Raw genomic sequence first — 16,588 nt, forward strand, 5'->3', positions numbered from 1 at the left:
CCAAATACTTTACAGCTGATGAAGTACTTTGTAGGGACGTCACTCATGTAATGTAGACATGGGGCAACCCCTTGAGAGGGCGGACATGTGTCATGATTCAAAGTTGCTCTAGTTGCTTTCTACAAAGTCCAATGTATTGAGTAAATTGCTAATTTTCTATCCTGTTTGTGGGACACTAACTTTCAACTGTTTAGAGGATCTTTTTCTCTCTCTAAACATTCCAGTTACTACGCAGCAAAATACAGGTGTGAACTGGTGTCTTACTCTATCCAGTAACGAGTACTTGTGCCAATATATAAAAATAAACGCTGATAGAAATGCTCATCTCTCAACTGTACATTAATCATTGAACATTCAAGTACATTAAATTTGATGCAACAAATTAAAACCTTGTGTTAAAAAAAGAATGCACTTAATTCAACTGAATCTTTCTCAAAAGCCATTTGTTTTTACCTTCCCTTTTCTCACGTCGGCGCTCCTGTAATGGTGATTTTTCTTCTTCGTGTTTACTTTTTTCCCTGCCAGAGGACCTATGTCTTACTGGACTCTGCTTTCTCTGCGGTGATGACGAGCGTGCAGCATATGGTGAAGGGGAGCGTCTCCGAGAAGGAGATGCAGCACGATGGTAGCTTGGTGAAGTGGATCGCTTGTGATGTGGGGAAGTTGATCTTCTCGCTCCAGGTGAACCGGACCGTGATGATGGAGAGTGCTGTCTAGATACTGTGGGAGTTTGATGTTGTCTCTGGGAAGAAGGTGATCTGCTAGAAGGATAGCATTTCAAAAGTTAACTCAAATACTTAAAGGATTTTTAAAAGTCTTCAGGTATCATCACAACCTTACATGTGTCCCTATTTATTTTACCATCAGTTAGTAAGAAGGGATTTTATTCGTCTATCCTATCCAAACTTCTCAATCTTATAAGACCTCTGTTACATCTTCCTTCAATCTCCTTTGCTCCAAGGGGAACAGTTTCAGTTTCCCCAGCCTAATCTGTTAATAAAATCCCCATTCCCAGAACCATTCTGGTAAAGCTGCTCAGTATCCTCTCAAGCACCTTCACATCCTTCCTAAAGTGTGGCGACAAGATCAGGTCACAATAATCAGGGCTTTGTTCATCAAAACTTCACTGATTTTGTAGTCCATGGTCTCAATTTATGAAACCCAAGTTCTCATATGCTTTTCTAAGCACTCTCTCAATATGTTCTGCCAGCTTCAAAAATCTATGCACACGCACTCCCTGGTCTCTCCATCCCCGCACGCACCTTAGAACAGTGTCATTGAGTCTATATTGCCACTTTCTAACCTTTTTGCCAAAATGCATTACTTCACAACTTCATCTGCCACTGGTCTGCCCATTCAGCTAACCTGTGTCCTGTGGTGGTCAATTTGTATCAATCTCGTTGCCACTCCTCTAATTTTGGTGTTATCAGCAAGTTTTGAAATTTCACTATCCAAGCTATTTATATGTATCAAAAAGCAGTAGTCCTAGCACTGATCCTTGGAGAACATCAGTCTTTCATCCTCCAGTCTAAAAAACAATTTAGCACAAAACACTGTTTCCAAGTCAAATTTTTATCCCAATTGATACTGACCTTTCTATGCCATGTGCCTCGGTTTTATTAACCAGCCTTTTATGTGGTATTTTGTCAAATGCTTTCTCAAAATCTATATAACCAACATCCTTGTATTCCATTCATCAACCTTCTCTGTTTCTTCATCAAAAAATTCAATTATCAAACACAAATTGCTTTTCACAGATTCATGCTGGCTCACCTTAATTAATTCAAATCTCTCCAAATGCCTGTTGATATTTTTCCCCGATTATGATTTATAAACCCACCACTGATGTTAAATTAACTAGCCTGTAGTTACTAGAACTATTCTCACATTCTTTCTTGAATCTGTGTCATATTTGCCATTCTCCAATCCTCTGCCACTTCCCCCATATCTAGGGAAGATTGTAAGATCTTGACAAGCCCTTTGTGATCTCGGAAAGATTAAAATGCATGGGAAAATTGGAAGGGGACTGGAGTAGTTATTCAAAGGCCTGAGCTAATGCTCAGGGGGATACGGGTTCAAATCCCAATTCCTAATTAGCTATAACAGACATCTTGCTCCCATCTGAAGGTACCTAAGACAATGGATCTATATTTTATTATGGATGCTTTTTCAATATTTGACTGGGCAAAGGTCCATCCAAAACTTGTACACAGTTTAGTGTTCACCCTCCTTCAAGTGCTCATTCGTTTTCGAATCTAAATATCTGCCAACAACCTGATTAGATCTTAATCCCAATTGCTCCTTACTCCGGTAAATATCCGCATAGAAATATGTTGTGGACAGAGAAAGAACTGCTGCAACAATAATTTAACAACAATAATGGCAATAGTGGCTTTAAAATGGTGATTCTGGCTGAGAGTTGAAGCTGCTGGGAATTTTGGTCAACTTATAAATTAAAACCAGATGCAGGTGGTAAAGAAGCTCTGGTCTGGGAGCTGTGATCTGAAGCTTGTGTTGGGTCAGATCAGGGAAGTTGTTTACATAAACTGAGACATCATGGCTCCGATTCATGGCTGCTATGTATGGAACATGTAAAAAAAACAAGCATCATGGCTTAGTTCAAAAGTAATTTCATTGGATGTTCAAGTCATGTGATCAGTTTCTGGTAATAGAGAATCTTCCGGAAGCAAGTGGAGAATTGTGGATAAAAGACATGAGAGTTCTTTGTTTGGCAACAAAGCTTGTACCCTGAAGGATATTTCAGAGACATGCAGGTAGATTCTACATCGAGGAAATTTCTTGGCCAAGGTTTTCCTAACTCGCTAGTATCTATTTTCAGTTAATATGATGTTTAGTTAAAGTTAATATGCAGTTTAAAAGTTAAAGTTCGGTAAAAAGTTAACGAGTTACAAATGTTTATGTTTGAGTAGGTACTACAAGTGTTAAATAAAGAAATAATTGAATTACTTGTCCTTGTTTGTCTTATTAAATGGAATGCTTGGAAGATGTTTAAAGCTGTATAACAACATAAATAGTTGAATACCCCTATTTTCATTTCTGAAAATTTTAAAATAGTTTCATTAAAGGTTTCATTATCAACGTTTCTTAATCATTTTCAGATAGGAGAAAACGAAATCTTAATCATAGATCTTATTATTCTGTTCCCTTGAATTGCTTCAGCATTGTTATAACTGTCAGATTCCCAAAATTAAAACTCCAAAAAAATTACTCCAATACATGTTACTTCAAATCAAAGAATATTCCCTCAAACCAATAATTCCATGTTAAATCAACCATCAAAATAAGTATCTATTATAAACATTAGACAATTAAAGAATTTAGTCATGCACAATAGTTCCAAGAAACCCCCTTAACTGACTGAAAGAAACCTACAAAAAGGAGTATCTATATATTTGTCGCTTTCTTCCAAAAATGCCAAAGGGGAAAAATCCTACCAAGGGATTGCCAAAGGGGAAATAGTAACAATGGGAGCAATGTTACAGCTAATTCACTCCCAAAGCTCTTTATACCAGGAGCACTATTTTTACTTTAATTAGTGAGGACCAACAGGCAGAATTATGGTGCAGGTGGATAAAGGCCCCATTCTGCTCTCTGCCACATGCCAATATACCAGGCAGTGACCAGGAATTTCTCTGCAGGGAGAAGGGAAACACAAAACATTACCTGGCTGTACTGCTGTCCTTCACCTCTTGGCTTCTTAGACACAAAAAGTGACCCAGGAAAAAGTTTGTAAAGTCTTACAAATTTAACAAAAAGAACCTTCACCTTCATCTCAGCATAGCTTCAAAAATTCCAAGTATATTCACTTCAAAGTTAAAATGATCATTCTTCCAACTTTTGCGGGGTAAAATTATGCCTGGGTTTTTAATATAAAGCACTTGGCAAATTTTTTGCATCAATATAGAAAAACCATTTCAGCTGGAGGAAACCTTCCTTCTTTCAGCAAAAACATTGTTGTTTTGTACAGCAGAACTAATTAGAAACTGCTTTGGTTGTTGCATCCAGACACAACAAACAAGTGAAACATCTCTAATTACTGTGAACTGCAACTCAGGTTTAAGTTCGATCCTGCTAAATATCATTATACTATTGCATACATAATACATTCATGCTTTCACAATGTATGTTTTATAGACAATAGTCATTCACAAAAAAAACTTGCAATTTACTAAACGGCGTGCACATATGCATTTCACTCCTTTAAAATATTTAAAGATATTCTATTCCCCTGAAACCGTTGTCTTTACCTGCCTCTTTTGAGGATTCTATACCTGTGACGTGGGGAAAAGGAATGTTTCCGAGAAGAGGAAGATGAAGTTGACTTAGGTGGAGCTGGAGAGATGGATTTTCTCCTTGCTGCTGGTGGGGAATATTCTCTGGAACGAGAGGAGGTGCTGCCAGACTGTTCCTCGGGGCTTATAGACCTCTTCTGTCTATGAAGGCTATCAGAGTGATCCCTGAAAGTTGAACAAAGTAGATATCTAACCTGCAATGGTCTATTGCATAACGTTTTTCACTTTATCTGCCAACTGCGACAGAAGCCGTACATCACCTAAAACATTCAGAATTTGCAAGCTTGCTCCATATCAGACAGAGCAAAAACCTAAGCAGAAAAACTACTTAATTGATGACATTCGTAGGAAGAACAACTTCACAATTGGATTTGCTGAAGACAAATGTAACTTTTTTGTCCAATTGTTATCCTGTGAATGGATGAACTTGTTGGGAGAGAGAAAATGTTTGCATTTTCAGTGGGAGTTGCTACTCCCTGGTAGGCCACGCTGTCATCCAGATTCGATACGTTAGCTCTGTTCTCTCTCCACAGATGCTATCAGACCTGCTGAGATTTTCCAGCATTTCCTGTTTGTGTTTCAGATTCCAGTGTCCACAGTAATTTGCTTTTACCCTGCTAGGTCATACTGATTGAACGGGAGAAAAAAGTACCTTGAATTTTCAGATGACATGATAGCCAAATTTATTAATTTTGACAATATTTTTGTGTTGACATGACAATTTAAACAGCACTGCGAATTTCTTGCACATTTCACTTCGTATTCTATCCAACCATTAAAAAGAACACAGGAAATTACAGCACAGCAACAGGCCCTTCGGCCCTCCAAGCCTGCACTGACCATGCTTCCCGAATTAACTAAGGCCCCCTACCCTTCCGGGGACCATATCCCTGTATTCCCATCCTTTTTATGTATTTATCAAGATACCCCTTAAAAGTCACTACCATGTCCACTTCCACTACCTTCCCCGGCAATAAGTTCCAGGCACTTACCAACGTCTGTCTAAAAAATCTGCCTCGTATATCTCCTTTAAACCTTGTCCTCTCCTCATAGCTAATGCCCTCCATACCAGCCAACATCCTGGTAAATCTTTTCTGTACCCTCCCCAAAGCCTCCAAATCCTTCTGGTAATGTGGCAAACCGAATTAAACACTATATTCCAAGTGCAGTCTAATTAAAGTTCTGTAAAGCTGCAACATGACTTGCCAATTTTTAAACTCAATGACCTGGCTGACACAGGTACGTATGCTATATGCATTCCTGACTGCCTTCTTCACCTGCATTGCCACTTTCAATGACCTGTGTACCTGTACACCCAGATCCCTCTGCCTATCAATACTCTTAAGAGTTCTGCCATTTATTGTACATTTCCTATCTGTATTGGACATCCAAAATGCATTACCTCATATTTACATAAGAATAAGAAATAAGAACTAGGAGCAGGAGTAGGCTATCTGACCCCTCGAGCCTGCTCCGCCATTCAATAAGATCATGGTTGATCTTTTTGTGGACTCAGCTCCACTTAACCGCCCAATCATCATAACGCTTAATTCCTTTACTGCTCAAAAATTTATCTATCCCAAATATCTTATTTGTCCGGATTATACTCCATCTGCCATCTCTCCGCCCAAGTCTCCAACCAATTTGTATTATGCTATATCCTCTGATGGTCCTCACCGCTATCCACAAATTCACCAACATTTGTGTCATCTGCAAACTTACTAATCAAACCAGTTACATTTTCCTCCAAATCATTTATATATATTACGAATAGCAAAGGTCCCAGCACTTATCCCTGAGGAATGCCACTTGTCACAGCCCTCCATTCAGAAACACACCCTTCCACTGCTACCCTCTGTCTTCTTTGGCCAAGCCAGTTTTGTATCCACCTTGCCAGCTCACCTCTCATCCCATGCAACTTCACCTTCCGCACCAGTCTGCCTTGAAGGACCTTGTCAAAGGCCTTACTGAAATCCATGTAGACAACATCACTGCCCTACCCTCAGCAATCATCCTCGTCACTTCCTCGAAAAACTCGATCAAGTTAGTGAGACATGACCTCCCCTTCACAAAACCATGTTGCCTCTCACTACTATGTCCACTTATTTCCAAGTGGGAATAAATCCTGTCTTGAAGAATGCTCTCCAATAATTTCCCTACCACTGACGTAAGGCTCATCGGCCTGTAATTACCTGGATTATTCTTGCTATCCTTCTTAAACAAAGGAACAACACTGGCTATTCTCCAGTCCTCTGGGACCTCCTCCCCTGTAGCCAGTGAGGATACAAAAATTTGTCTCAAGGCCCCAGCAATTTCCTCCCTTGCCTATCTCAGTATTCTGGGGTATATGCCATCACGCCCTGGGGACTTGTCTACCTTAATTTTTCTCAAGAGCCCCAATACCTCCTCCTTTTTAATTGCAACATGACTCAAACTATCTACATACCCTTTCCCAGAATCATCATCCGCCAAGTCCTTCGGTTTGGTGAATAATGACGCAAAGTACTCATTTAATACCTCGTCCATTTCCTCTGGCTCCATGCACAGATTCCCTCCCTTGTCCTTGAGTGGACCTCCCTGGCTGCCGTCTTGCTCTTTATTTATGTATAAAAAGCCTGGGGTTTTCCTTAATTCTGCTGGCCAATGCTTTTTTGTGACCCCTTTTAGCCCTCCTTACTCCTTGGTTAAGTTTCTTCCTACTTTTTTTATATTCCACACTTGCTTCTTGTGTTCCCAGCCTCCTAGCTTTGACAAATGCTTCCTTTTTCTCTTTGACTAGGCTCACAATACTCTTCACTATCCAAGGTTCCAAAAACTTGCCATACTTATCCTTCAGGAATTGCCAGTCCTGAATCACTATCAACTTACACTTGAAAGCCTCCCGCATGCCAGATGTTAATTCGCCCTCAAACATCTGCTCCCAATCTACATTCTTCAGTTCCTGCCGAATATTGTTGTAATTAGCCTTCCCCCAATTTAGCACCTTAACTTGAGGACTACACTTATCTTTATCCATCAATACCTTAAAGCTTACTGAATTGTGGTCATTGTTCCTGAACTGCTCCCCTACTGAAACATCAATACCTGGCTGGGCTCATTCCCCAATATCAGGTCCAGTATGGCCCCTTACTTAGTTGGACTATCAACATACTGTTTCAAGAAGCCCTCCTGGATGCTCTTTACAAACTTTGTCCCATCCATGCCCCTAGCACTAAGTGAGTCCCAATCAATATAGGGGAAGTTAAAATCTGCCAGCACAACAACCCTGTTACTCTTACATCTTGCCAAAATCTGCCTACACATCTGTTCCTTTATCTCCCACCGGCAGTTGGGTGGCCTATAGTAAACCCCCAACATTGTGACTACACCCTTTCTGTTCCTGAGCTCTATCCATATTGCCTCACTGTATGAGCCCTCTGAGGTGACCTCCCACAGTACAGCTGTGATATTCAAAAAAACAGAATATTATTTTGTTTTCTGATGTACTTGAATTTAGTTCAAAGATAAAAGGTGAAAATGATAAATTTCTGAGAGCTCATTCAAATAGCTGAATAGAAGTTAGATGCTGTGCAAGATGGTTGCAAAATCCACACCTTACAACAATTTTCTGATTACTTTAATCTTACATTGTGCAGGGTCAAAAACTGTCTTGGATTAACAAGCACTTAAATAGAAAAAGAAACTCTCTGAGAAACAACCCTAATGTTCAATGGGCAATGGAAATGATCTTCTAAATATCAACTTGATAATTAGAGCAAATTATTACATTACATGTATTATCACATGGGACTATTTAAAGGGAAGGGTTCTAAAGCAATATTTAATCAATGCAAGGATGCTTAGTTTCTGGATATGTTTTCAACACAAATGTATCGGCAGTGTTCCGACTGCAAGGTTTAGAACGGACGAATTTGCTTAATTTAAGTCCTTATAATGCGAAAACCCCACTAAGAGACACTTAACTGCCATTTAAATGAGGTACACAGGGCACATCTATTTCACATCAAGGCCAAATGTAATTAGGAAGACAGACTTTTGGGACATATTTGAAAAAATATATTGCAGTATTCATCAACACTAAATATAAAAAACTTTTGCTGGGAAAAGAACCTTTATATCTATGAGCATAAAACTTCATTATGCTAATTTAAGTCCTACTTTTTGTTGACCTGCCCACCATGGTTGGTGGTACCTTTGCAAATAGCACTAAATAATGAACTGAAGTTAATACTATAAGAGGCCTGTGATAATAATTACAACTAAGATACCATCTCTGAAGTAACTTGTCTATAGCCAATGCAAGGATTAGCAATGAGAGATGGTTAAATATTTTAAGTATTTTGAAAGAAAAGGAAATAATTCAAAATAAGATTAAGTTAAATCAAGCCAGTATCACTTACCTGCGTTTTTCTTTTTTCTCTTTATGTCTTTCTACATCCCTTCCTTTTTCTCTACTCTCGCGGGTTTTCTCTTCAGTTCTCTCCTTTGTCCTTAGTTTTTCTTTATGCTTTTTAGTTACTGGAATCTCTTCATGAATCGGGGGTGGTGGGCTTGGTGTACGAGGCCCTTTCTTTTTACCCTGCTGTACTTTCGAAGATCTTCTGGAAAGGAAGATAGTACATCATTAGAACAAAGGCCTTCACTTGGATGAAATAACAGAAGCACAACAGTCTTATTAGCAAGTTGCCAGCTTCAAAGATTCAAGCAGTATTTCAAATAGGGAATAAGTACACTGGGTGGAAATACAGAGATCTTTAAAAGATCTTGTCCAAATGCACATTGTAATATCTACTGAAACCCTACATGGTACAGTTGCATAGCGGCTAAGTATTAAGAATGGCAATCCAGAAATCTGGGCCAACAGTGGAGAGACATAAGCCCAAAACTCACCAAGGCAGCTGGAGAACTTAAATTCAGTTAATTAAATAAATTTGAAAAAAATGCTAGCGTCAGTAATGGTAACCATGATCACAGGATTGTGTGAGAATCTATCCGAAGCAAAGGAAATCTGCTAACCTTGCCCAGTCTGGCCCATGTGTGACTCCAATCCCACAGCAAAATGGAGCAGAAAAATCAAAACTGACTCTGGCATTGAGACAATGCTGCACTGTCAGAGGTGATTTATTTCAAATGGAATGGCAAACTGTGATCCTATCTGCCCTCCCAATTGGAAGTAAAATATCCCACGACACTATTGCCAAGAGCAGGGAAATTATCCTCAGTGCCCTCGCTAATATTCATCTTTTAGCCAACAGCAGAAGAAAACCTAAAAGAAAATAGTGATTACATTTCAAAAATTATTTCATTGGCTGAAAGGTCCTGTGCTCATGAAAGGTGCTCATAAAGTTTTAAAACTTATTTATTAGTGTCGCAAGTAGACTTACATTAACACTGCAATAAAGTTACTGTGAAAATCTAGTCACCACAATCCAGTGCCTGTGGGTGAGTTTAGCATGGTCAATGTATCTAACCAACACGTCTTTCAGGCTGTGGGAGGAAACCGGAGCACCCAGAAGAAGCCCACACAGATATGGGAAGAATGTGCAAACTCCACACAGACAGTCACCCAAGCCAGAATTGAACCTGAGTCCCTGGTACCGTGAGGCAGCACTGGTAACAACGTGCCATCGATAAACAACTTTCTTCCTTAAAAAAAGGAATCTCACTATTTACTTTCCAGGTCTTTCTTAACCATTTATAGAACATAGTTTTCCCTTTTGAGACACAAAGGAGGCCATTTGCATTTTTGATCAGTAAATATTGCTGATCCAGTCCAAGAGTCTGCTATTCCAATTGTTACACCATAGGCAAAAATAACTGCTATATTTAGGTGAAGGCTGGGGATTTGTGGAGACAGGACAGGGCTTAGGATGAGAGAGACAAAGGGCAGCATACTGCGATGTGGAATGTGCTATGGAGGGGGCAGATTACTAAAGAGCATATGAAAAAAAGAGTTCAGAGAAGGAATGACTGGGCACCTGTCAATGGTTAAAATAATAAAAAAGTTGGAAAAATTCAGTGGATCAGGCAGCACCTGCAAGGAAAACAGCGTTGACGAATGACCTTCCCTCAAAACTATCGCAATGCCTCTCAGGGAACCAAATCAGGAATTGTATACTTAATGGTACGATCGCAGGAAATGCAGCCACTACAATGATAGAGAGTTGAATACTGCATTTACAATCCAGGCCGCTCTGCTATGATATTAACCGCAGCCTTCTAACCCAATTAGCCAACTAGCGGGTGTGTGTGTGTGTGTGTGTGTGTTCTTTATTGCAATCTCTGATAAACATAAACCAGGTTTAGCAGATTAATTATCAAATACTTATGAAGATAACTATGGCACAATTTACAGCTGTCCCCAACAACTACAATATATCTGTGTGGTAATATAATCAGGGTCTAGTTTTAAGGCTGATTAAATTGGATATCCTAGATTTAAAAATTGGGCGTCTTAAAATAAAAACACAGCTAAACCTCGGGCAGACCAGACTTGACTGAAGTCAAATATGCAAAAACACAGAAACATATGTGGGTCTGGCCCATCAATCATCCATCAAAGATCATTGCACTCTATTGAGACCCAGCAGGAGATCATCGCACCTCAAGTTCTTGCAGTTATCTTACGTGGCAACAGGTTACATGTAAGAAAACCAGTGTTCTGTCAGGCAGACATCAAGAAACCCACTGGGCATTGGGACACCCTCTCAGGACCACATTGGCCAGAAGCCAGAGAAGTTTCCAGAAAGGCAGGCAGGCAGAGGGCATCTCAGACACACCAGCAGCGAAGTCCCAACAAGGGAGGCAATACTGACCATCCGTAAGACTGACTAGAGAAGGAAGAAGCTGCTATCGAGACTCATCTTCATGATGATGGATCAGAGAGACTCAAAGAATCGGGCCTGCAGTAGCATACTTGAATCTGGGGTATGCTCTTGTTTTAAGTGGGTAATTTAAGGGTTAATAATTGAACCTTTACTTGTGTTTGTCCTTTGTCCACCTTGCAAATAAGAACATTGGGATAAAATTTTTGAGTAAGTAAACAGGTCGAAAGTATCTGAGAATTAACAGGTACAACATCAATAGTCAAGCAAGTTCATTTTTGTTTGCAGATGGTAGCACAGTGGTTAGCACTGCTGCTTCACAGCTCCAGGGACCTGCGTTCGAATCCCGGCTTGGGTCACTGTCGGTGTGAAGTTTGCACATTCTCCTCATGTCTGTGTGGGTTTCCTCCGGGTGCTCTGATTTCCTCCCACAACCCAAAGATGTGAGGGTTAGGTTGATTGGCCATGCTAAAATTGCCCCTTAGTGTCCTGGGATGTGTAGGTTAGAGGGATTAGCGGGTAAATGTGTACAGGTATGGGGATAGGGCCTGGGTGAGATTGTGGTCAGTGCAGACTCGATGGGCCTGTTTCTGCACCGTAGGGTTCTATGGTTCTATAGCTGGTGACTGTGCAGAAGACGGCCCGAGTTAGTGTGGACCACTTCTTAAGTATTTGAACAAAACTGACCTCACCATCAATCTGAAGCAGATGGAAGTTTTATACTAGCCTACCTCTGAAAAGCCCTACATCAATGAAAAACACATGTCATTTGAACTAAATTGGATAGATGAACCTATCAAGGAAGAAATGTATACCAAAGCGATGGGGGGAACTATAGATCATTTAAAGCCAGCAATGCTTTTGCAAGGTTCTGTAAGGTTATGAAATGAAGGGAGCATTAAACTGATCTGAAAACTTAAGGTCTACAAAGCAACAGCTGTAACATCCTGACTACACGTGCGTAACAGCTGGGTCACTTAAAGAGTTGCCACATCAGAAAACTCAACCATCTTCATCTAGGTTATTTCAGATGGATCATGAAAATTCAAAAGTGGCACAAGATCACTGAGATGTTCAGAGGAGTAGATATGTCAGGCACAGAAGCAATGATGTTACAAGCACAGCTGAAGTGGGCTATCCCCCTATTCTGAAAGCCATCTCTTAGACTAGATATGGAGGTAGTTTAGAGTGAGCTGAAGGCCATGTGGTGGTCAGTTCAAAAGATAAGTACTGCCTAAATAAATGCAAAATCTTAACAGACACATGGAAGCACGATGTTCGTGACAGGAAATATTGCCAAATTACGATTCAAAGTAGTGTGGCAAAGCTTAAACAAAGTCAAATCCAGCTAGCCAAAGAAGACAGCCCACAGGAAACAGAGGAAAGATCAGGCCTTCAGTCAGTCAGTGACATCCAGGCATGTAGAAATATTTCTTGCAAAAATCAGACTTTAGTCACGAGAATGCACAATCTGGCAATGAAGCACTGGCTGCTACCATTTACACTGATGGACAAACCACCAACATCATGACAGATACTGAAGATGATAGAAGTCTAGGTTTTCATGGCCCAGTGCTGACCCTATTTCTAGTTAACAACATTTTTTGCAAGGACCGCCTCTGCTATTTTTTGAAATTCAAGTTTATCTAACTTTTGGACTATATGAAAAAAGACAGGGGAGGGATTGTGCTTCACCAGTCAGTTCGACACATGGTGTAGCAAAACCTAGTTTTTATTTATACAATTTGACACAGTGGCATCTAGGACTAGAGAAGGGAATTTCTTTTATTAAATTTCTGCTTTATTTATAGATGTCGCCCCTTCCTGCAGATATGCGAATGAGATACAAGTTGGCCCAGTTTCCAACAATAACTTGGTATATGAAGAAAGGTAATTATTAGAAACCCATTGTGACTCAGATCAATGAGGAATTCCTCAAACCATAACATCCCCCAGTTTGCAGTGGTTAGGGAGTATTGATATTTTAAATACAATTTAAAACCATCACACCCACCTTTGTTGATCTCCTACAGGAGAGGAAAATCTTGATGCTTTTTTCTCCTTCTTACCAGATGAAGATAACTTTGGACTTGTTTTGCGTTTAGGAGATTTGCTTGCCTTTCTTGGAGATGGGGAGTGTTTACTTCTCACCGGTTCTGGAGAAATCTAGGACATATAATTTAAAAATCTGGATTAAGACAATAAAATATGTGAAAGAAATGAAGTTGTAGTCTTTTAAGAGCTCTCCCTGAATAACGCATATAGCGTCCGTGATACATGTACTCTCTCAACCTACATCATTGTCCAAGCTGCAAAGTTAATTTGTTGTAACTGTATACTGCTAACAGGCATCAGGAGGAAATCAAACACATACTTCTATGTTTAAAACTTAAATAAACTTTGAGATTGGGAGCTTCAGTTACTGGCAATGAATTTTTTTAAAAGGCCGTATGCATAAGAAATGGCATTTATAAAGCAACTATTTAACAAACAATTCTCTGCCTTTCACAACTTTCCCATTCAAGGAGACAGATTAGGGAATTTCTATTATATCTGTGTGTATTCTATATTGTTACAAATATGTTTAACAGACTTGTAAGATGGGGGGGGGGGGAAGAAAACAGTGCTGTTTCCAAAAGATAAAAATTTCCAAGTCTTGATGTTAAGTTAACTGCACAATTGCATGTTCCCCCTCAATTAATCCTTAAATACTCGCTCAAAAACAGATGGTATGCCTTATTATTACATCATTATGAATGCAAACAATAAAAAATTCAACACTGCTGTAAAAATGTTTCTAATGCCTAACATCATGGGTGGCACAGTGGTGAGCACTGCTGCCTCATAGCGCCAGGGACCTGGGTTCAATTCCCGGCTTGAGTCACAATCTGTGCGGATTCTGCAAGTTCTCCCCATGTCTGCATGGGTTTTCTCTGTGTGCTCCACTTTCCTCTCATAGTCTGAAAGATGTGCTGGTTAGGTGCACTGGCTATGCTAAATTCTCCCTCAGTGTACCTGAACAGCCACCAGAATGTGGTAACTAAGAGATTTTCACAGTAACTTCATTGCAGTGGTAATGTAAACTATTTCTAACACAAATGAACAATTAAAAAAAAAGTGTTCAAATTCAGGCTGTGGAAATAAGTTATTTAGTTCTAAATACTGAAAAATATATCACACTCTCAATTGTTACAATGCTTTGGCACAGCACGATCTTACTACTGCAAGATTATAGTTAAGAGGTATCCTCGCTCACAAACCTCCTTCTTGATGACTATTTCCTCTCTTTTTTCCATGTTCTCCTGTTCAAGTTTCATCAGTTCCCGCTGTATTTTCTGCCGCTTCAGCTCAAGGGACAGTTCATGATCGTAATCATAGTTAATATCTCCATTATCAGAATCTGTAAACCCATAATATTATCATGAAAAATGAACACGCTTCATAAGTACTATGTAATTTATCTCACCACCCACCTCGCCCAAATGTGTCAGGAATACTGAAATTATGAAACTGTAAAAATATTTTCAAAAAACCCATGGGCTTTTGAAGATTCTCATTTATGACCTGACAATTGTGATCCATTTACTTGTAAAAAATAATAAGGTGCTTGCTAGGTAAATGCCTTGACTCAGCTTAACTATTCATAAGGGCAGCTTTGGTGCCTCACAGCACCAGGGACCCAGGTTCGATTCCCCGTTGTGTCACTGTCTGTGTGGAGTTTGCACATTCTCCCTGTGTCTGCATGGGTTTCCTCCCATAGTCCAAAGATGTGCAGGTTAGGTGGATTGGCCATGCTAGATTGTCCCTTAGTATCAGGAAGACAAGCTAAGGTAAATGCAAAGGGTTATGGGGATAGGGCCTGGGTGGGATCATGGTCAGTGCAGACTCAATGGGCCAAATCGCCTCCTTCTGCACTGTAGGATTCTATGATTCTATAATAAGGACTGCATTGTTTCAAAAGAATCAATAGTTACAGCTCAGGTACAACTCCCTCAGCCTCATATTCTTCTGGGTTGCTAATACAATTTGGCATCCCACTTGCTCTGCTGGTTACATGTCAAATCATTGCAGAACAGCATAGTGTACTAATATTCCATGGTCTCGAAGACTTATTTGTGCACATTTTATGCATATATCTGTAAATTTAAATTCATTTTCCTCGTTTTGTCTTATTTATACATTGGCATAATTCATTTAACTGCTCACCAATGTTTGATATCATTTATATATGTAACTTCTTCGCAATAATCTTTTTTTCCACTTCAGACCAAGATTGAATAATACAAAAGCCACACAAGTTGTTACATTTGAAATAAACATGCCTACATTAATCCTTTAGGCACTCTCCTTTCTACCACTGGTACCATGCAAACAATCTCTTATTCACCCCAAAGTTTATGTGAATTCTCAGCATTTTAAGTCAAAGTAGCAGTTATTTGAATGGAACTTTGACAACTACCTTTCAGCAGTTTAGGTACACCAGGAAAGGGCATTTCTGCAGTACAATTGGGAATATACTTATCAGAAAAATCAACAGGATTAATCAAAAACTTCTCCTTCTGAATGCAAATTGATATTTAGTGTTTTTAATCATATAGAAGAATTCAAGTTTTTCTTCGGCAGCCAATTCCATTATTTTATTAGAAACCTGATAGAAGTTTACAAAATGTTGAGAGGAATAGATAGGGTGGACTCTCAGAGGCTATTTCCCCAGGTTGAAATGGTTGCTACGAGAGGACACAGATTTAAGGTGCGGGGAGGGAGGTTCAGAAGTGATGTTAGGGGTAAGTTTTTCACTCAGAGGGTGGTGAGTGAATGGAATCGGCTGCCGTCAGTGGTGGTGGAGGCGAACTCGCTGGGGTCTTTTAAAAGACTTCTGGATGAGTATATGGGGTTTAATGAGATTGAGGGTTATAGATAGGTCTGTAGGTTGGTAGGTGTTGATGTGATCGGCACAACTCGTGGGCCGAAGGGCCTGTTTGTGCTGTAGTGTTCTATGTTCTATGTTCTAAACAGAAAATGCTGGACAATCTCAGCAGGTCTGACAGCATCTGTGGGAGAGAGAATAGAGCCAATGTTTCGAGTCTGGATGGCTCTTTGTCAGAGCTCTTTTGCCTTGACCATTATTTCATCAGATGGGTTTGTAATTATTTGGCTTGGTCAAGTGATATGATTAAACGGCTTTAAATTAAGGGGGGGTAGTTATAGGACTGATGTCAGGGGTAGGTTCTTTACCCAGAGGGTGGTGAGGGACTGGAATGTCCTGCCAGCTGCAGTTGTAAATGCGCCTAGTTTGGGGGCGTTTAAGAGATCTGTGGATAGGTTTATGGACGAAATGGGATTGGTTTAGATTAGTGGGTTAGTGTTGTTTTTTTTTTGAAAGCTGGTCGGCGCAACATCGTGGGCCGAAGGGCCTGTTCTGCGCTGTAATGTTCTATGTTCTAAACAGAT

The 16,588-nt window shown here is 39.9% G+C and overlaps 1 protein-coding gene across 11 annotated transcripts in view; it reads right to left on the bottom strand.

Moving 5' to 3' along the window:
• zc3h13 (zinc finger CCCH-type containing 13) overlaps window positions 1-16,588 on the bottom strand; it is an 82,499-nt gene that overhangs the window by 38,512 nt on the left and 27,399 nt on the right. For 6 of the 11 annotated variants that reach the window (XM_080204198.1, XM_080204193.1, XM_080204199.1 and 3 more), the window contains 5 exons: window positions 14,398-14,537; window positions 13,152-13,303; window positions 8,714-8,914; window positions 4,269-4,478; window positions 454-758 (listed from right to left, as the gene is read on the bottom strand). In XM_080204198.1, coding sequence (XP_080060324.1) covers window positions 454-758; window positions 4,269-4,478; window positions 8,714-8,914; window positions 13,152-13,303; window positions 14,398-14,537 — 1,008 coding nt within the window. Of the gene's footprint in view, window positions 1-453; window positions 762-4,268; window positions 4,479-8,713; window positions 8,915-13,151; window positions 13,304-14,397; window positions 14,538-16,588 lie in introns of all 11 variants that reach the window. The other 5 variants (XM_080204201.1, XM_080204194.1, XM_080204200.1 and 2 more) reach the window with 3 other exon arrangements.

This window comes from Carcharhinus amblyrhynchos, chromosome 15, assembly GCF_965287045.1.
Source record: "Carcharhinus amblyrhynchos chromosome 15, sCarAmb.v2.hapA, whole genome shotgun sequence".
NCBI lineage: Eukaryota > Metazoa > Chordata > Chondrichthyes > Carcharhiniformes > Carcharhinidae > Carcharhinus > Carcharhinus amblyrhynchos.